At 53.9% G+C, this 21,740-nt stretch overlaps 2 protein-coding genes across 4 annotated transcripts in view; one reads left to right on the top strand and one right to left on the bottom strand.

Moving 5' to 3' along the window:
* The window catches only part of SYMPK (symplekin scaffold protein), a 46,456-nt gene extending 44,947 nt beyond the window's left edge, over positions 1-1,509 (bottom strand). The window contains exon 1 of the mRNA XM_055249452.2: positions 1,312-1,509. Within this exon, the coding sequence (XP_055105427.2) occupies positions 1,312-1,478 (167 nt within the window). The 5' untranslated portion in view covers positions 1,479-1,509. The remainder of the gene's footprint in view (positions 1-1,311) is intronic.
* A 784-nt stretch (positions 1,510-2,293) lies between these two features.
* On the top strand, positions 2,294-12,329 carry FOXA3 (forkhead box A3). 3 transcript variants are annotated; one of them, XM_063620832.1, is made up of 3 exons: positions 2,557-2,773; positions 10,590-10,792; positions 10,914-12,329. In XM_063620832.1, exons 1-3 carry the CDS (start codon positions 2,746-2,748, stop codon positions 11,571-11,573), a joined length of 891 nt encoding a protein of 296 aa, XP_063476902.1. In that variant the 5' UTR covers positions 2,557-2,745; the 3' UTR covers positions 11,574-12,329. The 3 variants fall into 3 exon arrangements, with proteins under 3 accessions (XP_063476901.1, XP_063476902.1, XP_055105519.1); XM_063620831.1 differs by lacking the exon at positions 2,557-2,773 and adding an exon at positions 2,294-2,439 and having other exon boundaries at positions 10,590-12,329; XM_055249544.2 differs by having other exon boundaries at positions 10,590-12,329.
* Positions 12,330-21,740: the final 9,411 nt, after the last annotated feature.

Raw genomic sequence — 21,740 nt, 5'->3', positions numbered from 1 at the left:
GGCAGATCACTTGAGGTCAGGAGTTCAACACCAGCCTCCACTTCACTTGTTTTCCCTTAATATATGTTGGAGGCCACTATATCAGTGTATAGAGATTTTCATCATTTCCTTTTATCTACCTCATTCCTTTTTAGAATTGCATAGTATTTTTTTATGTGGATGTATTATAGTTTCTTTCAGCCAATCTTCTTATTTAAGAACATTTGGCCGGGCGCGGTGGCTCACGCTTGTAATCCCAGCACTTTGGGAGGCCGAGGCGGGCGGATCACGAGGTCAGGAGATCGAGACCACGGTGAAACCCCGTCTCTACTAAAAATACAAAAAATTAGCCGGGCGTGGTGGCGGGCGCCTGTAGTCCCAGCTACTCGGAGAGGCTGAGGCAGGAGAATGGCGTGAACCCGGGAGGCGGGGCTTGCAGTGAGCCAAGATCGTGCCACTGCATCCAGCCTGGGCGACAGAGCGAGACTCCGTCTCAAAAAAAAAAAAAAAAAAAAAAACATTTGGGATGCATGTAGCCTTTTGCTATGATGAACAGTATCACTGTTTCCCCTTCCCTCTCGATGTCCTCGTTAAGAAGTGGTACCCTGCCCCACTGCTACCTAGGAATCTGATGACTACCCTGCTTCCCCAGACTGGCTCTAGGAGTTATCTTTTATTCCTTCAACGAACATTAGCTGGGCGTCTCCGGCATGATTGGCGCTGTGCTGGGAACACAGTGGCGACAGACAAACCTAGTCCCTACCTTCATGGAACACACGGTCACAGACATCATAAAACAGCACACAGATAAGAATCGGATAACAAATTAGACCACACGTGACATGAAGGAACAGGGACCGACAAGAGCATTTAACAGGCGGATTTCTGGACGGAGGGCAGGGAAGGAGGGCTTCGCAGAGGAAGTGACGTTGGTGCCGAGACCCGAAGGATGAATGGGAGTTAGCCAAGCCGAATGGGTAAAAGGATGTTGCGGGCAGAAGGGACAGCCTGTGCGAAATCCCCGAAGCGGGAAAGCGCATGGCAAGTTTAAGGAACCGAAAGCCCAGGGCGGCTGTTAGAGGTGGGGGGAAAAGCAAAGAGGCCGAGTCGAAACAAGCGAGGTCTGCAGGGCGGACGCGCCCGGGGGGCCACGTTGGAACTTTGCCTCGAGGGCACTAGGGAGCCAAGGAAGGGTCCTGAGCAGGGGAAGAAACACGGGTCGCGAAAGCCACTGTTCCCCTCTCCCCACGGCGATCCCCTCCCCGCCCGCGCCCCTGCTTCTTTGGGGCCTCCTCCCTTCGTCTCTGGGCCCAAACGCCGCCTCCCGCTCACCGCGGCTCTGGCCTCCGTTCCCCTCGCGCCCCCTCAGCAGTGCCTCTTCCTAGACTCCGCCGCTGCTGCCGCCGCCATCTTCCTTCGTCGCCGGGAACGGTGCGCACGCGCGAAACACCCAGGGCCGCCGGGAAATGGAGTCCAGAGCACAGCCCGACCCCGCCCATGCCTCGTCCCGTGCGAGCGGCCTTCTGCCCGCCTCCATACTACAGCAAGCGGCCCCTTCATTTCCCGCTCTGGGTCGCTAGGCCTTCTGGGAAATGTAGTCCCTTCGGAGGCACCGGGCGGAAAGGGAGCTAGAGCATTCTGGGAAATGGAGTTCTCAGTGGTGCTGAGTCCCTGGACGGCTGGCTGGTCTTGGAGAGTGGGGAGACCAGGCAGCGAAGTTCCTGGGTCCTGGAGGGGAGGTGGTCTGTTGCTCTAGTGAGCTCTGCGGAGAGGCCCCGATCCCCTCCACCTTTGTTCTTGACCCTTTCAACAGTCTGAAGCATTTCTTTTTCTTTTCTTTCTTTCTTTTTTTTTTTGGAAACGGAGTCTCGCTCTGTCTCCCAGGCTGGACTGCAGTGGCGCGATCTCGGCTCACTGCAACCTCCGCTTCCTAGGTTCAAACGATTCTCCTGCCTCAGCCTCCCGAATAGGTGGGATTACAGGCACGCACCATCACGCCTAGCTAGTTTTTGTATTTTTAATAGAGATGGGGTTTCACCCTGTTGGCCAGGCTGGTCTCAAACTCCTGACCTCAAGTGATTCGCCCGCCCGCCTCGGCCTCCTGCAGTGCTGGAATTACAGGCGTGAGCCACCGCGCCCGGCCAAGTCAAGCATTTCTAGCCGTCGGAAGCCTCAGTCTTCCTGTCTGTCCAATGGGGGTGTGATTTCGGGGACCTCTTACGGGTCCTTATAGTCGCATAGTGGCCCTAGCGCTCTGATTCCCCTTTCTTCCGCCGCGGTCATGCAGGGCTCTGGCTCTTCGTCCTCTCCTGTCGAGATGATGAAACCCCCTGAGGTAGAAAGGCTCCAGAGTTCTGCCCTCGAGGCCGCTGGTATCTGCAGCGTCTCTGCTGGCAGCTCCCTCACTCCTGAATCACCTCTAGCTGTCGCGTCCTGGGGCTGCGGCCCCCGGCGCCTGAGGTCTGTCTCCTGGCGATCCCGCAGGGGGCGCCCCAGTCCGAGCGCGCCGCCCTCGGGGAGGCGGGAGGGGAGCCCGGGGCGGGCGAGGGCGGGGGTGTCCCGGCTATAAAGCGTGGCCGCCTCCCGCGGCGCTCGGGACAGCCCTACCCCGGGCGGTCGGACGGGCGGGCGCCGGCGGGAGCTTGGGCAGTGCCCGCGGAGAGATCCAGAGCGCTCCGTTCCCCCGGGGTCGGCGCGGGGGCGGGTGGGGGCGCAAGCCCAGGGGATGCTGGGCTCGGTGAAGATGGAGACCCATGACCTGGCCGAATGGAGCTACTACCCGGAGGCGGGCGAGGTGTGTCCTCGGGGATGGCGGAGCGGGAAGTGGGGGGCAGGTATCGGGGTGTGGGCTCACATGGAGCAGGGACTGGTTGTGGGTTCAAATGGGGGCAAAGGCGTCTAGTTGGACAGCCGAGGAACTGGGAACACGGAGACCAGGTGTGGAAGTCAGGGACCCGGGACGAGGCATGGATGGGAGCGCTGTTTGGGCAGCCTCGCCGCGGCCAGGGCTTAAAAATGGAAGTCAGGAAAATTTAGCCAAGGGTCGGGTCACACCTTAAACTTGGGAGCCGGATGTTGGGGCCCCAAAAAGCAAGGGATTTATATGAACACACCAAAGATAGGAATCAGAGTTCCAGGGTAGGGGACAGACTAGGGGGTTTCAGGATGTGAGGTTCAAAGTTGGAGGGAAAGAAAGACTAAAAGATGGAGGAGGAGTCACCATTAAGGGAAGGCTGAGGTGGGAGCTCAGGGCCAGCACACAGTGTTAAAGAACTGGGGTTTGGGGGTAAGGATCAGCTGGTGATCTAAGGCAGGGTCAGAAATAGGGATTGGTGCTCAGGGGTAAGAGATGGGGTGCTCAGAGATGAAGCTTCGTTTTTGGAGTCTGAAATAACAGGTGGCTTAGAGTTGGGCATCTGGGAGCAGAAGATGTAGCCATCAGCATTGGCAGGAGAGGGGCCGATCTCCACCTCCCCCATCCCTACCCATGACCCTCAGCAGGGACTCCCCAAGTCGGAAGATGGAGAGTTTTAGATTGTGCACCTTCCCCTGCTTCCCGCCAGTCCAGCAACCTCCAGCTATTGCTAAAATTCTCATCCAGTCTCACCTCAGACAAGGCTTCCCTGGAGTAGGGGGTGGCGGCATATTCTAATCCCCTCACCCGGACAGACAGAAAGTCCTTCCTCAAGTCTGACACACATTGGTCTTGCTGCAACGACCCCTACACCTTAGCTACCTCACTCTATAATCAACGTTGTGAGGTTGTGGGGGCTGGGGGTTGGGTTCTCGGTCTGAGAATTATGGGGGTCTGGACATTCGGACTTCTAACCTGGAAGGGGACTGTGGGCTTCAGGTGGGGTGTGGGGCAGGAATGGCTGGGTTCTCCAAGGAGTCAAGACCTGGTGGCTGCGGGGGCCCCAGCGTGCCTGAGTCTTGGGTCTGGGGCTTGAAACTGTAGGGTGGGACTCCTGGATCCCCAGGCCTCAGGGCTTGGCAAGGCGCCTGGGAGGGGCGAGTCCTGGGTTTGGGGAGGTGTGAGGTGCACGTGGGGTGGGGCAGGGCCAACAGGGAAAGGGATTGGGAGTGTTGAGAGGTGGAGGCAGGGTGGCTGGAGGTATCAGTTGTGAGATGCGGAAGGCAGAGACCCAGGTGGGAAATGGAGGGTTCCAGGTAGTGGGGGTGATCCCAGCTGGACCTCTGGAGAACTCAGTCTGGGGACCTGATTTAAGGGAACCAACTACAGACCAATCGTACAAACCAACTACAGTTGTTTTGGGGGCACATCTTAAGTAAATGATGGGGGTCTAGGCAGGAGGGGTTGATATTTGGGGCACAGTCTGAATAGATCCAAGTTTAGGGGACAATTTGTATGGAAATTGTGTCAGAAATTGAAAGATAGCCGGCACAGTGGCTCACACTTGTAATCCCAGCACTTTGGGAGGTCGAAGTGGGAGGATCTCTTGAGCCCAGGAGTTTGAGGCCAGCCTGGGCAACATAGGGAGACCTTGTCTTTAAAAAGAATTTTTTTTTTAATTAGTCAGGCATGCCTGTAGTCTAAGCTACTTGGTTGGGAGGCTGAGGTGAGGGGATCACTTGAGGCTGGGAGTTCGAGCTGCCAGGAGCTGTGATTGTATCAGGGCACTCCAGCCTGGGTGACGGAATGAGACCCTATCTCAAAAAATAATAATAATAACAGTAGAGGGACAGTCTGGAGGTAATCAGCATTTCAGGGCATATTTTGGAAGAGTCGGTATTTGGAGGAATGGAAATGGTTGGGTGATACTGTCTGAGGCTCTCCCCAGCCTTCCCATCAAATAAGCCCACCTCTTCCCCTTGGGTCAGAACAATGGGGAGAGAAATACCTACACTCAGCCAGCAACTGAGAGCTGAGAGGGTCCCCAAACCACTTCTTGCCCATAGCACCCTCCCACTGGGGTGACGTTAACACTCAAGGCCAGCTTGCTGTCTGGAAAGAACTTGGAAAGTTACCATCCCGGGATATCCCTGTTGGCCTCAGGTTCTTGCAGATCAGCTGGTCCAGCTGCTCCCCCGTTTTAGAGGTGGTTAACTCTGAAGCCCCACACGCAGAACACTAGGGTCCTGGGTTGGGTCTAGGACTAGAAACTTGGCTTCTGGCTTCACACTGCCTTCCCCTGTTCCCTGTCACACCCTTCTCCAGAGACAATAAGGAAATGAAAGAGGAGAAATTCCAGTCTCCTGGTGTGGGGGTGCGGGTCCCCCAAGGGCTTCCCCCCAGTCTCAGCCCCACCCTGTCAGGGGAGATCCGGCTCAGACCCGGACACCAGGGGTTCATCCCAGCCCCGGGGCGTGGGAAAGCCTAGGGTGGATTAGGGCAGCTGGAGTGCTTGAGGTCGGACCTCAAGGAGGACTTCCGGGTGGGTGGGGAGCCAGAAAGGAGGGCCCTGGGGTCCCTATCTGTCTTACTCTGCAATACCAGAGAGCCTGACTGGGTTGCAGAAATGGGGGGTGGAGGTATAGGGGGATTTGGAAACTCTGTGGACCCCTCTAATCCATCACCTTCTCACCTCATCTCTTTTCTTTTTCTGGGGAGGGGACCCAAAGCCACCAACTAGGGGGAGAGCCTGCATGGGGGAAGGGAGTAACTGTGGCTGCAATTTCACTGTGAGACTTGGGGTGAGGGGGAATGGATTTGTTGAAGGGAGAGAGATAGATTAGATAGATAGATAGATAGATAGATAGATAGATGATAGATAGATGATAGATAGATAGATAGATAGATAGATAGATAGATAGATAGATAGATTAGATAAATGCATGGATGGATGGATGGATAGATTGATAGGAAGATGGTGGCTGGTCATGGTGGCTCATGACTGTAATCCCAGCACTTTGGGAGGCCGAAGAGGGTGGATCACTTGAGGTCAGGAGTTCAAGACCAGGCTGGCCAACATGGTGAAACCCCGTCTCTACTAAAAATACAAAAATTAGCTGGACATGGTGGCGCATGCCTATAATTCCAGTTACTTGGGAGGCTGAGACAGGAGAATTGCTTGAACCCGGGAGGCGGACGTTGCAGGGAGCCGAGATGGAGACACTGCACTCCAGCCTGGGTGACAGTGAGACTCTATCTCAAAAAAAAAAAAAAAAAAAAAAGACAAGAAGATGAGCTGAAGGAGGAAAAGAGGTAGGAGTTGGGGGTGGGAGGGGAGTGGGGTAGAGTCAGGTAGTGAGAGAGAGTGCCAAGGAAGGGAGAAAGAGATGGAAGGATGGAGAGACGGGTCAAGATGGAGGGGAAAGAAAGATGGGAGAGGACTCGGGAGGGGTCGGGCGGGGGTGGGCAGGAAGAGCAAAAGAGGTTAGGGAGGAGACGGAAGGGAAAACAATGGAGGGGTGGGGAGGGAGATGGGAGAGGGGAATATGGGTACTAGTACTGAGACAGGTAACACAAAGGCAAAAATAGCCAACAGAGATTCAAAGAGACATGATGAAAGAGCTCCTTGGAGAGACATGAAAAGGAAAGAGCAGAGGATTTCTCGACTGGAACTCAGACTTAGGGTTGAGTTGGTTGCCTCCCCTCCCTGATTCCCTAAGCCACCCTGGCAAGACTTGTTTCTCCCAGGACCTTGTGACCTGCAGAAGCTTGCAGTGGTAGAGCCAGACATGCTGGCTCATGGCTCTAATCCCAACACTTTGGGAGGCTGAGGCGGGAGGATCATCTGAGGTCAGGAGTTCGAGACTAGCCTGACCAACATGGTGAAACCCTGCCTTTACTAAAAATACAAAAATTAGCTGAGTGTTGTGGTGCGTGCCTGTAATCCCAGCTACTCGGGAGGCTGAGGCAGGAGAATCGCTTGAACCTGGGAGGAAGAGGTTGCAGTGAGCTGAGATCGCACCACTGCACTCCAGCCTGGGCGATAGAGTGAGACTCTGTCTCTAAAAAAAAAAAAAAAAAAAAAAAAGCTTACAGTGGCAGGAGACTAGGTGGTATCCAGTTAACTCACATTTCGTGGCTCTAGCCAGTGCTATATTCCCCCCACCCGCGCAGTGCCCATGAGACCCCAGGCCTCGGAGGAGGCAATGGGGAAAGGTCCAGGTGGAGGATGGGGCAGAGAGGATGGGAGACAGTGGTTGAGAAGGGATAAGTAGATACAAAGAAAGAAACAACCTTCCAGCATGCCTATGTTTTGCTGGCGTGTTCTCTTCACTGTTGTGTTCCTGCTAGACTGTTGGCACCACGAGGGCAGGCATTTCTGTCTGTCTTAGTCACTGCTTTTACTTTATTTTATGATTATTATTTTTTGAGATGGAGTCTTGCTCTGTTGCCAAGGCCGGAATGCAGTGGCACGATCTCAGCTCACCACAACCTCTGCCTCCTGGATTCAAGCAATTCTCCTGCCTCAGCCTCCCTAGTAGCTGGGATTGCAGGCATGTGCCACCACGCCTGGCTAATTTTGTATTTTTAGTAGAGATGGGGTTTTTCCCTGTTGGTCAGGCTGGTCTCGAAAACTCCCAACCTCAAGCGATCCGCCCCGCTCAGCCTCCCAAAGTGCTGGGATTACAGGCTTGAGCCACAGCACCTGGCCTAGTCACTGCGTTTATAGCATGACCCGGAACAGGTCTGGAGCCAGACTGCCTGGTTGCAGAATCCCAGTTCTGCCCCCATTCTTGCTGTGTGACCCCAACAACCTCTCTGGGCCTCAGCTAGCTCAGCTGTAAAATGGACATCATCATAACACCTCCTCCCATAGTATGGTTGTCAAGGTTAAAGGAGACCATTCTTGTGAAGCGCTTGGAACAGCACCTGGCATGGAGCAGCTAACTGATAAATATTGGTTGAATGAATGAAAGAATATACAGAGGGTTAGTTAGAGAGGCACTGCAAGATCTACCGTGTTCCATTGACCTAGGATGCACCTTTTTCCCCCACTTGGACATTTCCAAAAATGGGGTGCATTTTACAGTCAATGGTGTCCAATGATTTTAACTGAGTGTTTTTCCCATTTGTATTAATATATAAAGTGATGCTGCAGCTTCCAGAGAAGTCTTAGATTTGAAGATGTATAGTAAATAGATAAATAATATTATTAGGTTGAAAAATGATTTCTGATATTCAAACATTTTTATGTATAAATGCAGTAATTTTTTATTTTTATTTTTATTTATTTTTTTGAGACAGAGTCTTGCTCTGTCGCCCAGGCTGGAGTGCAGTGGTGCAATCTCGGCTCACTGCAACCTCCACCTCCTGGGTTCAAGCAATTCTCCTGCCTCAGCCTCCTGAATAGCTGGGACTACAGGCCCACGCCACCATACCTGGCTATTTTTTGTATTTTTAGTACAGACAGGGTTTCACCATGTTGGCCAGGCTGATCTCAAACTCCTGACCTCAAGTGATCTGCCTGCCTCGGCCTCCCAAAGTGCTGGGATGACAGTTGTAAGCCACCGTGCCCGGCCTAAATACAGTAATTTTATAAGCTAAAAGATTGAAGAGAGCTACACATATATGTTAGATATGTTAGATTATTACAGACTTATAATAACTTTTTTTTTTTTTTTTTTTTTTTTTTTTTTTTGGAGATGGAGTCTCACTCGGTTGCCCAGGCTGGAGTGCAGTGGCGTGATCTCAGCTCACTGCAAGCTCCATCTCTCGGGTTCACACCATTCTCCTGCCTCAGCCTCCCAAGTAGCTGGGACTACAGGTGCCCGCCACCATGCCTGGCTAATTTTGTTTTTGTATTTTTATTAGAGACAGGGTTTCACCGTGTTGGCCAGAATGGTCTCGATCTCCTGACCTCGTGATCCACCCACCCCGGCCTCCCAAAGTGCTGGGATTACAGGCGTGAGCCACCGCGTCTGGCCTATAATAACTCCTTATGATTACTAAAATTGAGAACTGCTGATTTACCTAATAAACCAGCAGTTATTAAATTTTTTGATCTCAGGACCACCCTCCCCTTTTTGTTTTTTTTTTTTTTTGAGATGGAGTCTTGCTCTGTTGCCCTGGCTGGAGTGTGCAGTGGCACAATCTCAGCTCACTGCAGCCTCAGACTCCTGGGCTCAAGCTATCCTCCTGCCTCAACCTCCTGAGTAGCTGGGATTACAGGCCTGTGCCACAATGCCTGGCTGATTTTTGTATTTTTGGTAGAGACAGGGTTTTGCCATGTTGCCAGGCCGGTCTCAAACTCCTGACCTCAAGTGATCCACCTTCCTTGGCTCCCAAAGTTCTCGGATTACTTTGGGAGGCTGAGGCAGGAGGATTACTCAAGGCCAGGAGTTTGAGAACAGCCTGGGCAACGTGATGAATCCCCGTCTCTACTAAAAATACAAAAAAATTAGCTGGGTGTGCGGTGCATGCCTGTAATCCCAGCTACTTGGGAGGCTGAGGCATGATAATAGCTTGAACTTGGGAGGTGGAAGTTGCAGTGAGCCAAGATTATGCCACTCCACTCCAGCCTGGGCAACAGAGCGAAACTCCGTCTCTAAATAAATAAATAATCCGGATGTGGTGGTGCACGCCTGTAATCCCAGCTACTTAGGTGACTGAGGCAGGAGGATCACTTGAGCCCCAGAGTTTGAGGCTACAGTGAGCTGTGATTTCATCACTGCACTTCAGCCTGAGTGACAGAGCGAGACCCTGTGGACAAAAAAAAAAAATTATTTAGGGGTCCAAACAGTTTATGTTGATATGGGTTATGTCTATCTACGTTTACGGTATTTACAATTAAAACTGAGAAATGTTAAAAAACATGTATTCATTTAAAAATAGCAATCATTTGTTAGTGTAAAAGATTTTTATTAAAAAAACCAAATTTCAAAAAATTTAGTCAAAAGAATGACACTGTTTTCCATTTTTGCAAATCAAGTCTGGCCCAGTGGAAGACAGCTGGATTCTCCTGGTTGCTTCTGCATTCTCTCTGTTGGAATATCAACACCCTCTGGAAAACTCCACTGTACACTTCATGAGAAAGAGAGTGAAAAGGGCTAATAATAACTTAGGATTGCAGGCGCGGTGGCTCCCGCCTGTAATCTCAGCACTTTGGGAGGCCGAGGCGGGCAGATCACAAGGCCAGGAGTTCAAGACCAGCCTGGCCAACATGGAGAAACCCCGTCTCTACTAAAAATACAAAAAGAAAAAAAAAAAAATGCTGGCGTGGTGGCACACACCTGTAATCCCAGCTGCTCTGGAGGCTGAGGCAGGAGAATTGGTTGAGCCCAGGAGGCGGAAGTTGCATTGAGGTTGAGATCACACCACTGCACTTCAGCCTGGGCGACAGAGCAAGACTCTGCCTCGAAAAAAAAAAAATAGCATTATTTTGAAAATAGTTTTGACTTCGTGGACATCCTCGAAGGGTTTCAGAGACCCCCCTGGGAGTCCCAAACCCTGGAGAATCACTTAAATGATGATGTTGAGTGTATGGGAGCATGGTGGGTGGGAAAGCAGGGGGCAGAAAGGCCGTGTCCGGGGAGTGAGGAGAGACCTTGAGAGACTGCTTTCTACAGATAGAGGTAATGATGAAAGCAATTTGTAGAGGAGGCAAGATGGACAGACAGACGGACACGCAGTGGGTCCTGGGATCCTTCGCTGACCAGCAGAGTGGAGCCCCACTGACCCCTTTCATCTTTCCCTCTAGGTCTACTCTCCGGTGACCCCAGTGCCCACCATGGCCCCCCTCAACTCCTACATGACCCTGAACCCTCTAAGCTCTCCCTATCCCCCTGGGGGGCTCCCTGCCTCCCCACTGCCCTCAGGACCCCTGGCACCGCCAGCACCCGCAGCACCCCTGGGGCCCACCTTCCCAGGCCTGGGTGTCAGTGGTGGCAGCAGCAGCTCAGGGTACGGGGCCCCGGGTCCTGGGCTGGTGCACGGGAAGGAGATGCCGAAGGGGTATCGGCGGCCCCTGGCACACGCCAAGCCACCGTATTCCTACATCTCGCTCATCACCATGGCCATCCAGCAGGCACCGGGCAAGATGCTGACCTTGAGTGAAATCTACCAGTGGATCATGGACCTCTTCCCTTACTACCGGGAGAATCAGCAGCGCTGGCAGAACTCCATTCGCCACTCGCTGTCTTTCAACGACTGCTTCGTCAAGGTGGCGCGTTCCCCAGACAAGCCTGGCAAGGGCTCCTACTGGGCCCTGCACCCCAGCTCAGGGAATATGTTTGAGAACGGCTGCTACCTGCGCCGCCAGAAGCGCTTCAAGCTGGAGGAGAAGGTGAAGAAAGGAGGCAGTGGGGCTGCCACCACCACCAGGAACGGGACAGGGTCTGCTGCCTCGACCACCACCCCCGCGGCCACAGTCACCTCCCCGCCCCAGCCCCCGCCTCCAGCCCCCGAGCCTGAGGCCCAGGGCGGGGAAGATGTGGGGGCTCTGGACTGTGGCTCACCCCCTTCCTCCACACCCTATTTCACTGGCCTGGAGCTCCCAGGGGAGTTGAAGCTGGACGCGCCCTACAACTTCAACCACCCTTTCTCCATCAACAACCTAATGTCAGAACAGACACCAGCACCTCCCAAACTGGACGTGGGGTTTGGGGGCTACGGGGCTGAGGGTGGGGAGCCTGGAGTCTGCTATCAGGGCCTCTATTCCCGCTCTTTGCTTAACGCATCCTAGCAGGGGTTGGGAACATGGTGGTGGATATGGCTGGAGCTCACACCACGAAGCTCTTGGGGCCTGATCCCCTCTTGGGGCCTGATCCTTCTGGTGACACTTCACTTGTCCCATTGGTTAACATCTGGATGGGTCTATTACTTACTGTGATGACTGCTGTTTCAGTGGGCATGGTGTTGATCCACGGGGTACTGTGATAACCACCATGGATACATTTTGGTGGCCCACTGGGTACTGTGAGGACTGCTACACTGATTGATGTTATTGGCTGATCCACTGCATGGTTTGATGGCCACCATCTCGGTTGGCCCTTTGGGTGTGATGGTGATAGCATTTCAGTGACATCTTCTTTGGCCCCCCCATTAGGTGCTGTGCCCACTTCTTTTTTGGTGTACTTGGCACAGTAGGTGCCAAGTTGGCCACCATTCTGTGTAACACCTTTTTTGGCCCATCGGGTGCTTTGATGGACATCATACTGGGTAGGTGACAATGTCAGTGGGCCACCAAGTGCCATGATGGCTGCTGCAGCCCCATGTTGGCTATGTCGTCACCATTCTCTTTGGCATGGGTTGGGTAGGGGATGGAGGTGAGAATACTCCTTGGTTTTCTCTGAAGCCCACCCTTTCCCCCAACTCTGGTCCAGGAGAAACCAGAAAAGGCTGGTTAGGGTGTGGGGAATTTCTACTGAAGTCTGATTCTTGCCCGGAAAGCAGGGTACTGGCTGTGTTTAATCATTAAAGGTACCATGTCCGCCTCTTACTGAATGTCTCTTTTCCTTGGCCAGTGGGCCCTGTGGGGCTTGAACACCTGAATTTCTGCTCCTCTGTCCCTTATGCTTCCTACCCCTAAGAGCTGGCTGCCTCTGGGGGAGGAGTTGGGGGAGGTATCGACCTGACCTTTGGCTCTTTGCTGTCCCTGACCCCGAGGACAGTTTGCTCACAGATAGCAGCCCCCACGGCAGTGGGGCCAGAGCAGCAGGGGGAGGTGGCTCTGCAGTGACCAAGGCCATCTCCCCACCCCCACTTCTCAGACATACACACAGACCTCTACCTCTGAGGCTCTGGAAGCCTAATGGCCGAATAATCTTTGGCTAAGCTGGGGAGGAGGAAAAAGGACAGATGAGGTGTCAGTTCAATGACTGGAGATTGTGCACATGTTGGAGTTTATCTGCGTGTGTGTGTGTGTGTGTGTGTGCGTGTGCGCGCACTGTGTGTCATAGGATAGCCCTATGCCTATTGGGGTCCTCATGGTCTACCGCAGGGTGTTGTCTGTTGTCGGTATCCCTTGATTGTGTAGGTTTGTGTGTCTGTTCATACCCTGGGTATATGCTTACTTGCCCTGGGTGGCTGGGAATATCAGACTCTTGTGTATGTATTTTTTTTTTTTTTTTTTTGAGACAGGGTCTCGCTCTGTTGCCCAGGCTGGAGTGTGTGGTACAATCTTGGCTCACGGCAACCTCCACCTCCTGGGTTCAAGTAATTCTCTTGCCTCAGCTTCCCGAGTAGCTAGGATTACAGGTGCCCACCACGACACCTGGCTAATTTTTGTATTTTTAGTAGAGACAGCGTTTCACCATGTTGACCAAGCTGTACTCAAACTCCTGACCTCAAGTGATCCGCCCACCTCAGGCTCCCAAAGTGCTGGGATTTCAGGCGTGAGCCACCGTGCCCTGCCTTTTGTGTATGTCTTTATTGTGTTGTGTGTGTGGTTCTCTGTGTGCACCTATCCCTAGGTCCCTCTGGGTCTCACACTGTGTTACGTGTGTGTCTATATGTCACTCTCTGCCTAACTCACTGCCTCAGAGAGTGTGTGTGTGGAACGACATGCATATGGCAGGGCTGGCTGTTCTTGTGTATTCTATATGTATCTCTGTGAGTCCATGTATGTCTGCATGCTTAAAAGAAAACATGTAGTCTGGGTGTGGTGGCTTATGCCTATAACCCCAGCACTTTGGGAGGTCAAGGTGGGTGGATCACTTGAGGTCAGGAGTTCGAGACCAGCCTGGCCAACATGGCGAAGTTGGCCTAAAAATGCTCTACTAAAACACAATAATTAGGCCGGGCGTGGTGGCTCACGCCTGTAGTCCCAGCTACTCAGGAGGCTGAGGCAGGAGAATTGCTTGAACCCAGGAGGCAGAGATTGCAACGAGCCGAAGGTTGCAGTGAGCCAAGATTGCACTGCTGCACTCCAGCCTGGGAGACAGAGCAAGACTCTGTCTCAAAGAAAAAAAAAAAAGAAAGAAAGCACGTGTGTTTGTGTGTGTCTGATGGCTGCCTTTGCTGTGTACTTGTCACTGTTGCATTTGCATGTGAACGTGTGTGGAGAGTAGGCTGGCCTGGTGTCTGTCATTTTTGCAGGAGGGTGTGCGGGGAAGGAACTGTGTCCTCCTTCAGCCACTGTGAGCCTCTGGGTTTGGGATCTGTGTTTCTGTCCCCCAGGTCTCTCCTGTGACTCTGAGTCTGCCTGTCTGTTGCTCAGATTGGCTGTCCCGGAAACACAACTGTGCACCTCCCACCCCTCCTTTCAGAATGGAAACTGAGGCCCAGATGGGATGGGACTGGGCTAAGGTCATTCAGCAGGGCTGGAGTGGGTGGGCAAGGTTGATCTGATTCTGTCTTTTCCTTGCCTGTCATCTGCCTTCCCTGGTTGCTGGCTCTCTGGTTGCTCATTCATTTATTCAGTCAGCCAGCCAGCCATTCAGTCATTTGAAGACCAACGACTTTGATCCACCTGTGTGTGTGTGTGTGTGTGTGTGTGTGTGTGTATGAGCGTACACGCGCATGCATGCACACCAGTGTGATGTGTCTTTCAGTTTCTGTGGGTCCATCTTTCTCCTTGTCTCTTGGTGTCCTTTTTTTCCTCTTTTTCTTTCCCTCCCTCCCTCCCTCCCTTCCTTCCTTTTTTTTTTTTTTTTTTTGACAGGGTCTTGCTCTATCACCCATGCTGGAGTGCAGTGGCGCAATCACAGCTCACTGCAGTGTCAACCTCCCGGGCTCAAGCTATCCTCCTTTCTCAGCCTCTCGAGTAGCTAGGACTACAGGTGCGCACCACCACGCCTGGCTAATTTTTAAATTTTTTACAGAGAAGGGGCCTCCCTGTGTTGCCCATGCTATTCTTGAACTCCTGGCCTCAAGCAATCCTCCCGCCTCAGCCTCCTGAAGTGCTGAGATTAATGACCTGAGCCACTGAGCCTGGCCAGTGTCATTTCTTTCTGTATCAATCTGTCCCTCACCCTCTTTCTGTGCCTTTATCTGTGTTTCTTGGTTTCTTTGAGTTGCTGGTGCTGTCTCTGTGTGTCTGTCTCTCCTATGGCTCACCTCATGCTCTCTCTCTCTCTCCCCCCTCACCCGGCCCCCACCTTTTCTTTCTACTGCTTTGATTCCCCTCCTCCCTCCACCTGGGTCTCTGGGTTTCTCCCTCCTTCTCTCAGAGTGACTCTTTCCTGGGGTCCGTCTCCCCCCACTCCTTTCCTGGATCTCTGGTCTCTCTTTCTCTGGCCTCCATCCCTCTCCCAGCTCTCTGGGTTTCCGCCTCTACCTGCCACCTCGCAGGCCAGGCCCTCTATTCCTGTCGCTGCGCCCCGCCTTGCCGGCTGCGTGTCACCCCCGCCCCCTGCCGCGCTGGCTCCCCGTCCGTCCCACCAGCCTCGCTGTCCTGGGCAGGCCGGGGAATTCCTCCCGGTTCCTGGAAAAAACAACTGGGGCCGAGAGAAAGGCCCTCAGTCTCCCCAGGCACCCGCCCCCCTCCCTCGGGCCTGGGGGTCTCTCCCGGAGTCGGCCAGCCCGAGGCAGGAAGCCCTGCGGTTTCTGGCTTCTCCCAGGCGGCCTCCGGATCTGGCCCCCGCCCCCCCGGCCAACAGCCCAAATATTATTCCGCGGGAGGAGTCGGTGGTGGCGGGAGGAGGCCCAGGCTGAAAGAGGCTTTCAGGGCGGCCAGGCCTGGGGCTTCCTGTCCCCAGGCTCGGGCCTCAGGCCGCCCCAGTGGGGACCTCAGGTGGCCAGAGGGGTGGGGTGTTGTTGTAGGGTCCTCGGGGGAGGGTGGGGCCATCCGTTGGGGTGTCTGGTGGCCACCAGCTCTGCTGGCGTGGGCAGGTGTGACCCCCACCCCAGGGACAGCCGGCTGATGTCCAGCGTGGAAAAGTACCACGGTCAGACATGGGACGCATGGACAGACACGGGACGCCACGAATCAGGGATGTGGGGTGGCTATGGGGACACAGGCGGCCCTGGGCTGTGGGCCTAAGGTGACATGGTCCAGGGGAGGGGCCTGTGAGTTGGAGCAGAGGCTGGGGCAGGGTCGCAGCTGTGGGCAGAGGGCTGTCAGCATTAGGAGGTATGAGATGATGATGATGGTGATGATGATGGTGATGATGGTGATTATGATAATTAAAAGCTCCTAGGGCTTCCCACGAGTCAGGGATTGTGTTAGCACCTTACGGAACTGATGGGCTCTATCCCTCCCGCTCCCCCCAACTTTACTGTTGAATGAAACTGAGGCACAGAGAGGTGAAGTAACTTGCACAGATAATGAGTGGGGTGCTAGGGCATGAACCCAGGCAGTCTGGGCCCAGAGTCAGTGCCCCTAAGCAGCCCGCTGTTCTGCAGGATGGGAGGGGACAGTCGCAGCGCAGCACAGTCCTGGGGTCCCAAGCCCTCCCTGGCAGGCACCCCCACTCTCCGCCACAGCCTGCCATATGGGAGGAGGTGGGTTCCCGGAAGCCACATACTCTCTGGTGACCAGGTGGTTCACAGCTAGGTAGGACATGTGTGTCTAAGCGGTTTGTCACCGGGCTTTATTCGCATGTCTTGCTGTCAGTGCCTCAATGTCACTGTGTCCATGGGCTCATGTGTTGCTCCATGTGTGTCTCTGTTGAGCGCGTGAGTGTGTGTGCCTGGACACCTCTATGTTGGTGTCCATTGCTGGGTTTGTGTTGGTGTCACTGACTGTCTCACCATGTACACGTGTAGGTGACTGTTCTGCCATTGTCTTTGTGGCCATCACCATGTTCTCTGTGTCTGTTCATCGCTGTGTGCTTTGTCACCGTGCCTCTGTGCCAGACAACACTTTTGCCTGTCGTGTTTTCTGTGAGCACGCATCAGTGTGTCTGTCACCGTGTCTGTGACAGTGTGTCTCTGTGACTGTTTACGTCTCTGTCACTCTGGACCTGTCACTGTGGCTTTGTCTATATCTGTCACTGTGTGTCACCGTGTGTGTCCCTCTATGTGTCACCATCTACCCAGGTGTCACCGAGCATGTGTTACTCATCGCCCAGGCCACAGGTGGGTGTGTCGGGCCCACTGGTGCCAGGGCTGTGGCCCAGCCCCTCCCACCCTTGCTGACCGTGGGCCAGGCTGGGCGCCTATTTGCAATCCTGCCCCAGGTAAACACCAAGATCCGGAACCCAAGGGCCACCTCCCTCACCTCCGCCCCTGCCCCTCAGCCTGTTCTGGGCTGGACCAGAACCCTGCAGACAGTGTGCCCCAGACTGGAAATGGGCCCTGACCCTCCCCCAACCCTGGGCACCAGCCTCCCCAAGCCTTCAGCCTCAACTCTCTGTCTGCCTGTCTGCTTCTCTCTCTCACACTGCGTGTCGATTTCTCTTGTTTCTTTTTGTCCCTGCTTCCTCTCACCTGGGCTTCTCTATGGCTCTGCCTCTCTCTGGAGTGACCCTTGTCTTCATTCTGTCACTGTCCCTCTCCCTGTGGCTCTTTCTGTCTCTCTGCAGATAAGTTCCATTTCTCTGGATGTTCGGCTGATGTGTCTCCATTTGAGTCCGCCTGCTTCATGACACTTGCTTTCTATCTAATGCTGGCACTGTCTCCATAAGTCTGTTTCTGCCCCTCTTTGTAAGTTTCTCCCTCTCCTTCTCTCGGTCCACCGTCTCTCTGTCTACCTGAGCCTCTTAGTCTTGGGCACTATCTCTGTGGGTCTCTGAGCCCCCAGCCCCCACAGGGGCAGACTGCCATGCCAGGACCCTTAGGGAAATGTGTGGCCCCCAGCCTCCCCCAACCAGCATGCTGGTGCATATATATATAAAAACGTATATGTGCGTTATTATTTATATCTATACCCAGGCAGGAGGGGAAGACACTGGGGCCTTTGTGTAGCTGCTGCCCGCCTGCCCGCCACTCTTCTCCCTTCGTCCCTGCCACCCGCCCACCTCCACTCCCCCTGCACAGAAAGGTTCCTGTGGGGCCTGCCAGCTTCCTCTGCCTGAGGTGTGAGTGGGCACGCCACGGGTGAGGCAGGCAGGAAGGCCTGGGGGATTTTTCCAGCCCCAGGACGCTTTCCGGGTGGGGAGGGTTCTGGAAGGAATGGGAGTTCTCAGCAGGGCTACTGTGGGTCTATGTGGATCTGCTGTCCCCGAGTGTCCCCGGGCCCTGAGCTGGCCTCTCCCTGGGGGTCTCTGAGCCTGTCTGTCCATCTAGATGCCATTCTGACGTTTTCTCTGTTGGTTTGGGGTCTCACTCACACATGCACGCACAGTCATCGGGCATTTGTGTTAGGCTCCGTGTTGAGAACACACAGATAAATGTCGGTCCCAGCGGGTTCTATGCCATTTCTGTCTCATTTGCTCCATCCCTTTACCCTCTGCTTGAAAGCTCCCACCTGTTCCTATTAAAACAAAATTCAGGCCGGGTGCAGTGGCTCACGCTGCAATCCTAGCACTTTGGGAGGCCAAGGCAGGCGGATCGCTTGAGGTCAGGAGTTCGAGACCAGCCTGGCCAACATGGTGAAATCCTGTCTGTACTAAAAATACAAAAATTAGCCGGGTGTGGTGGTGGGCACCTGTAATCCCAGCTACTCGGAAGGCTGAATCAGGAGAATGGCTTGAACCCTGGAGGCGGAGGTTGCAGTTAGCTGAGGTCGTGCCACTGCACTCCAGCCTGGGTGACAGAGAGCAAGACTGTGTCTCAAAAAATACAAAAAACAAAAGTCAAAATCCTTATTACAGTGTACAGGTCCTCTTACTGCTCCCCCACCATCCCTCTGATTCAATTTCCTACTACTCTCCCCCAGCACTGGTCACCTGGTTGCTTCTGGGACAAACCAAGCAGGCTTCCACCTCAGGGCCTTTGCAGGTGCTATTTACACAGATTTCTGCTGGCTTACTCCCTCCCCTCCTTCAGTTCTTAGTGTCACGTGCTCAGTGAGCTCTTTCCTACATCCCTTTCTAAAATAGCAACCCCAACTGGGCACGGTATCTTATGCCTATAATCCCAGCACTTTAGGAGGCTGAAGCAGGCAGATCACATGAGGTCAGGAGTTTGAGATCAGCCTGGCCAACATGGTCAAACTCCGTCTCTACTAAAAATACAAAAATTAGCCAGGCATGGTGGTGGGTGCCTCTAGTCCCAGCTACCTGGGAGGCTGAGGCAGAAGAATTGCTTGAACCCGGGAGGTGGAGGCTGCAGTGAGCTGGGATCGCACCACTGCACTCCAGCCTGGGCAATAGAGCAAGACTCTGTCTCAAAATAAATAAATAATAAAATAAAATAGCAACCCCAGCTGGGTGCGGTGGCTCACACCTGTAATCCCAGCACTTTGGGAGGCTGAGGCAGGCAGATCATTTGAGCTCAGGAGTTTGAGACCAGCCTGGCCAACGTGGTGAAACCCCATCTCTATTAAAAATAAATTAAAAATAAAATTAAAATAAAAAAATAAAGTAAAATTAGAAACCCCCATCACTCTTTATCCCCTTTCCCTGGTTTATTTTTTCTTCTTAGGACTGACCACTCTATGGCTGTCTTTTTTTTTTTTTGTGAGACGGAGTCTTGCTCTGTCGCTCTGTCACCAGGCTGGAGTGCAGTGGCATGATCGCAGCTCACTGCAACCTCTGCCTCCCGGGTTCAAGTGATTCCCCTGCCTTAGCGTCCTGAGTAGCTGGAACTACAGGCGTGTGCCACCACGCTTGGCTAATTTTTTGTATTTTGGTAGAGACGAGGTTTCACCATGTTGGCCAGGATGGTCTTGATCTCCTGACCTCGTGATCTGCCCGCCTCGGCCTCCCAAAGTGCTGGGATTACAGGCGTGAGCCACCGCACCCTGCTGGCTGTCATATTTTATGGTCCTGTTTCCATCTCTTACCTGAATGCCAGCTCCATGAGAGCAGGGGCTGGATTCTGTTTCCTGCTCCATCCACATTATCTCCCCCAGTGCTTGTCGTATGGTGGATGCTGAATAAACACTTGTTGAGGAAGAGAAGCAGCCCATTAATCTATCCATCCCTTAAGCTGACCCTGTGCTGGGTGATGCTGGGGACGCAGTGGTGATCAAGACAGCCCTGGCCTTGCCCTTTTGGGGCTCACAGTCTGCTTGCCAGACAGCAACACTCCAGAATGGACAGGGCTGGGATTGGGGGAGCACAGAGGGACATGTGGGGTGCAGAAATGGCACCTGATGCAGACTGGGGGTCAGGGAGAGCTTCTTGGAGGAGGTGCTTTGACTGGGAACTAAATGACCCTAACAGATCCAACCTTGCATTTCCTCCAGTTCCCTGCCTGTCTCATAGAACTTTTGTTTGAGGATGTCATCACTCTAGTTCACACCTGTGCGTTTTCCTGATTTCAGTCTTTCTCATCTCTCCTTTTTTTTCATCTCTTCTTTATTGCCTTCTCTCTGCATCTCAGTCTTCCCTCTTTTGCGTCTCTGTTGTTGGCATCTCACCTGTACATCTCAGTCTCGCTTAACCCATCAGAATGTTGTCCATTTCCTTTTCTTTTCTGTCTCTCCTTCTCTATGTCTGCCTCATCTCTGAGGTTCTCTCGAGTCTCTCCCTGTTTCACTGGGTCTCCAGCTCCTGCATCTCCTTGTCTCTTTCAGTGAGCTGGTCTCTGCATCTCTCCCTCCCCACCTCTGTTGTCTCCCATCATTCCCTGAGTGTCTCTCTGCATTTCCCCTATCTCCAAGTCTCTTCACCTGCTCCCTGATTCCCAAATAAATCCAGAACCCCTCCACCCTGGCCCCACCCTGGCACTGGGGGAAGGGGGGCTGATCCAGCCCCCACACCCACACAGGTCAGGCCTTCTGCTCTGTTAATGGTTAACTCAACCTCTATCTAGAATACACACCAGCCAGGCTGGGGGTGACTCCCCTGCCCCCCACCCACTTACCAGCTGTTCTTAAAGGACCAGGTGTCCTCCACAGCAATTTAGCTCCCACTGGGGCATGGGAGCCAGGTGTCTGGAGGCCTCCAGCTGTAAAGATTTGGGGGTGGGAGAGATAATCAGCACTTGGGTCTGCGGAGCTGGGTTGGGGGAAGCCACAGGCTTGCCTGAGAGGGGAGCCCAGGCGCAGGAGCTCCATCCAGGTCTCTCTTGCCCCAGGCTTATCACCTGGTGTATTTAATCAGGGGTGGTTTTCCCAGCCCTGCCCTGAGCCCAGGCTGGCAGTGCCAGGGGTGGCAGAACACCTGAGAGCTGATGGCTGGGGGGTGGGGAAGGATGGGACCCCTCAGTCCAAGAACAGAGGGTCCTCCAGATGCTAAGGTTGAAGCCCTAGGATCCCTAATATCTGGGAGTTAGGACATGTAGGTATGCAGGTATGGGTGGGACCCCTGGGTAACCGAGCTGATGGGTCAGGACTTTAGGGGCCTCCAGATTTAGGTGATGGGAACCCTGGGTTCCCGAGGACATCTGGGGGCAAACTTGGGTCCCAGAGCTGTCTGACAGTGCTGGGTGGTGGTAGGACAATCATTCCCTATCTCTCTGTCCATCCGCGGGCCTTTAAGCCCCGCATTCCCCCTTCCCGGAATCTCCACCTCGGCTTGGCCGGGGAGGCCGCAGAGGTGGGGGCTGGGCTCTTGGGGCCGCCCCCTCCTCTTAACCCCTGCTTTGCCGCAGCCCGCTCAGGCCCCGCCCCGTGACGCCAGGGAGCAGGAAGTCCTGGTTAATGATAAGCCACCCGGACAGGTGCGGGACAAGGCCGCGCACATCAGAAGCAGCCGCGGGGCGAGTGCCTTTCTGCTCTCTAGGGTGGCCGCCAAAGGGGCTTGTCTCCCAAGACGAGGGTGAGGAGTCCAGCTGGGGCTTCCCAAACGTCCGCCTCTGGGGCACCACCAGAGGCAAGAAGTAGCCAAGTTGTTTCTAGGCATCCTGTTAGTTTACCCCGGGGAGGTAAATTTCCTCTTTCCTCGGGCAGTCCCTCTAGCAGTCTACCCTAAATTCTCCC

This window comes from Symphalangus syndactylus, chromosome 17 (assembly GCF_028878055.3).
Source record: "Symphalangus syndactylus isolate Jambi chromosome 17, NHGRI_mSymSyn1-v2.1_pri, whole genome shotgun sequence".
Taxonomy (NCBI): Eukaryota; Metazoa; Chordata; class Mammalia; order Primates; family Hylobatidae; genus Symphalangus; species Symphalangus syndactylus.
The sequence above is the reverse complement of the archived record's forward strand: the minus strand, read 5'-3'. Positions and strand labels throughout refer to the sequence as shown.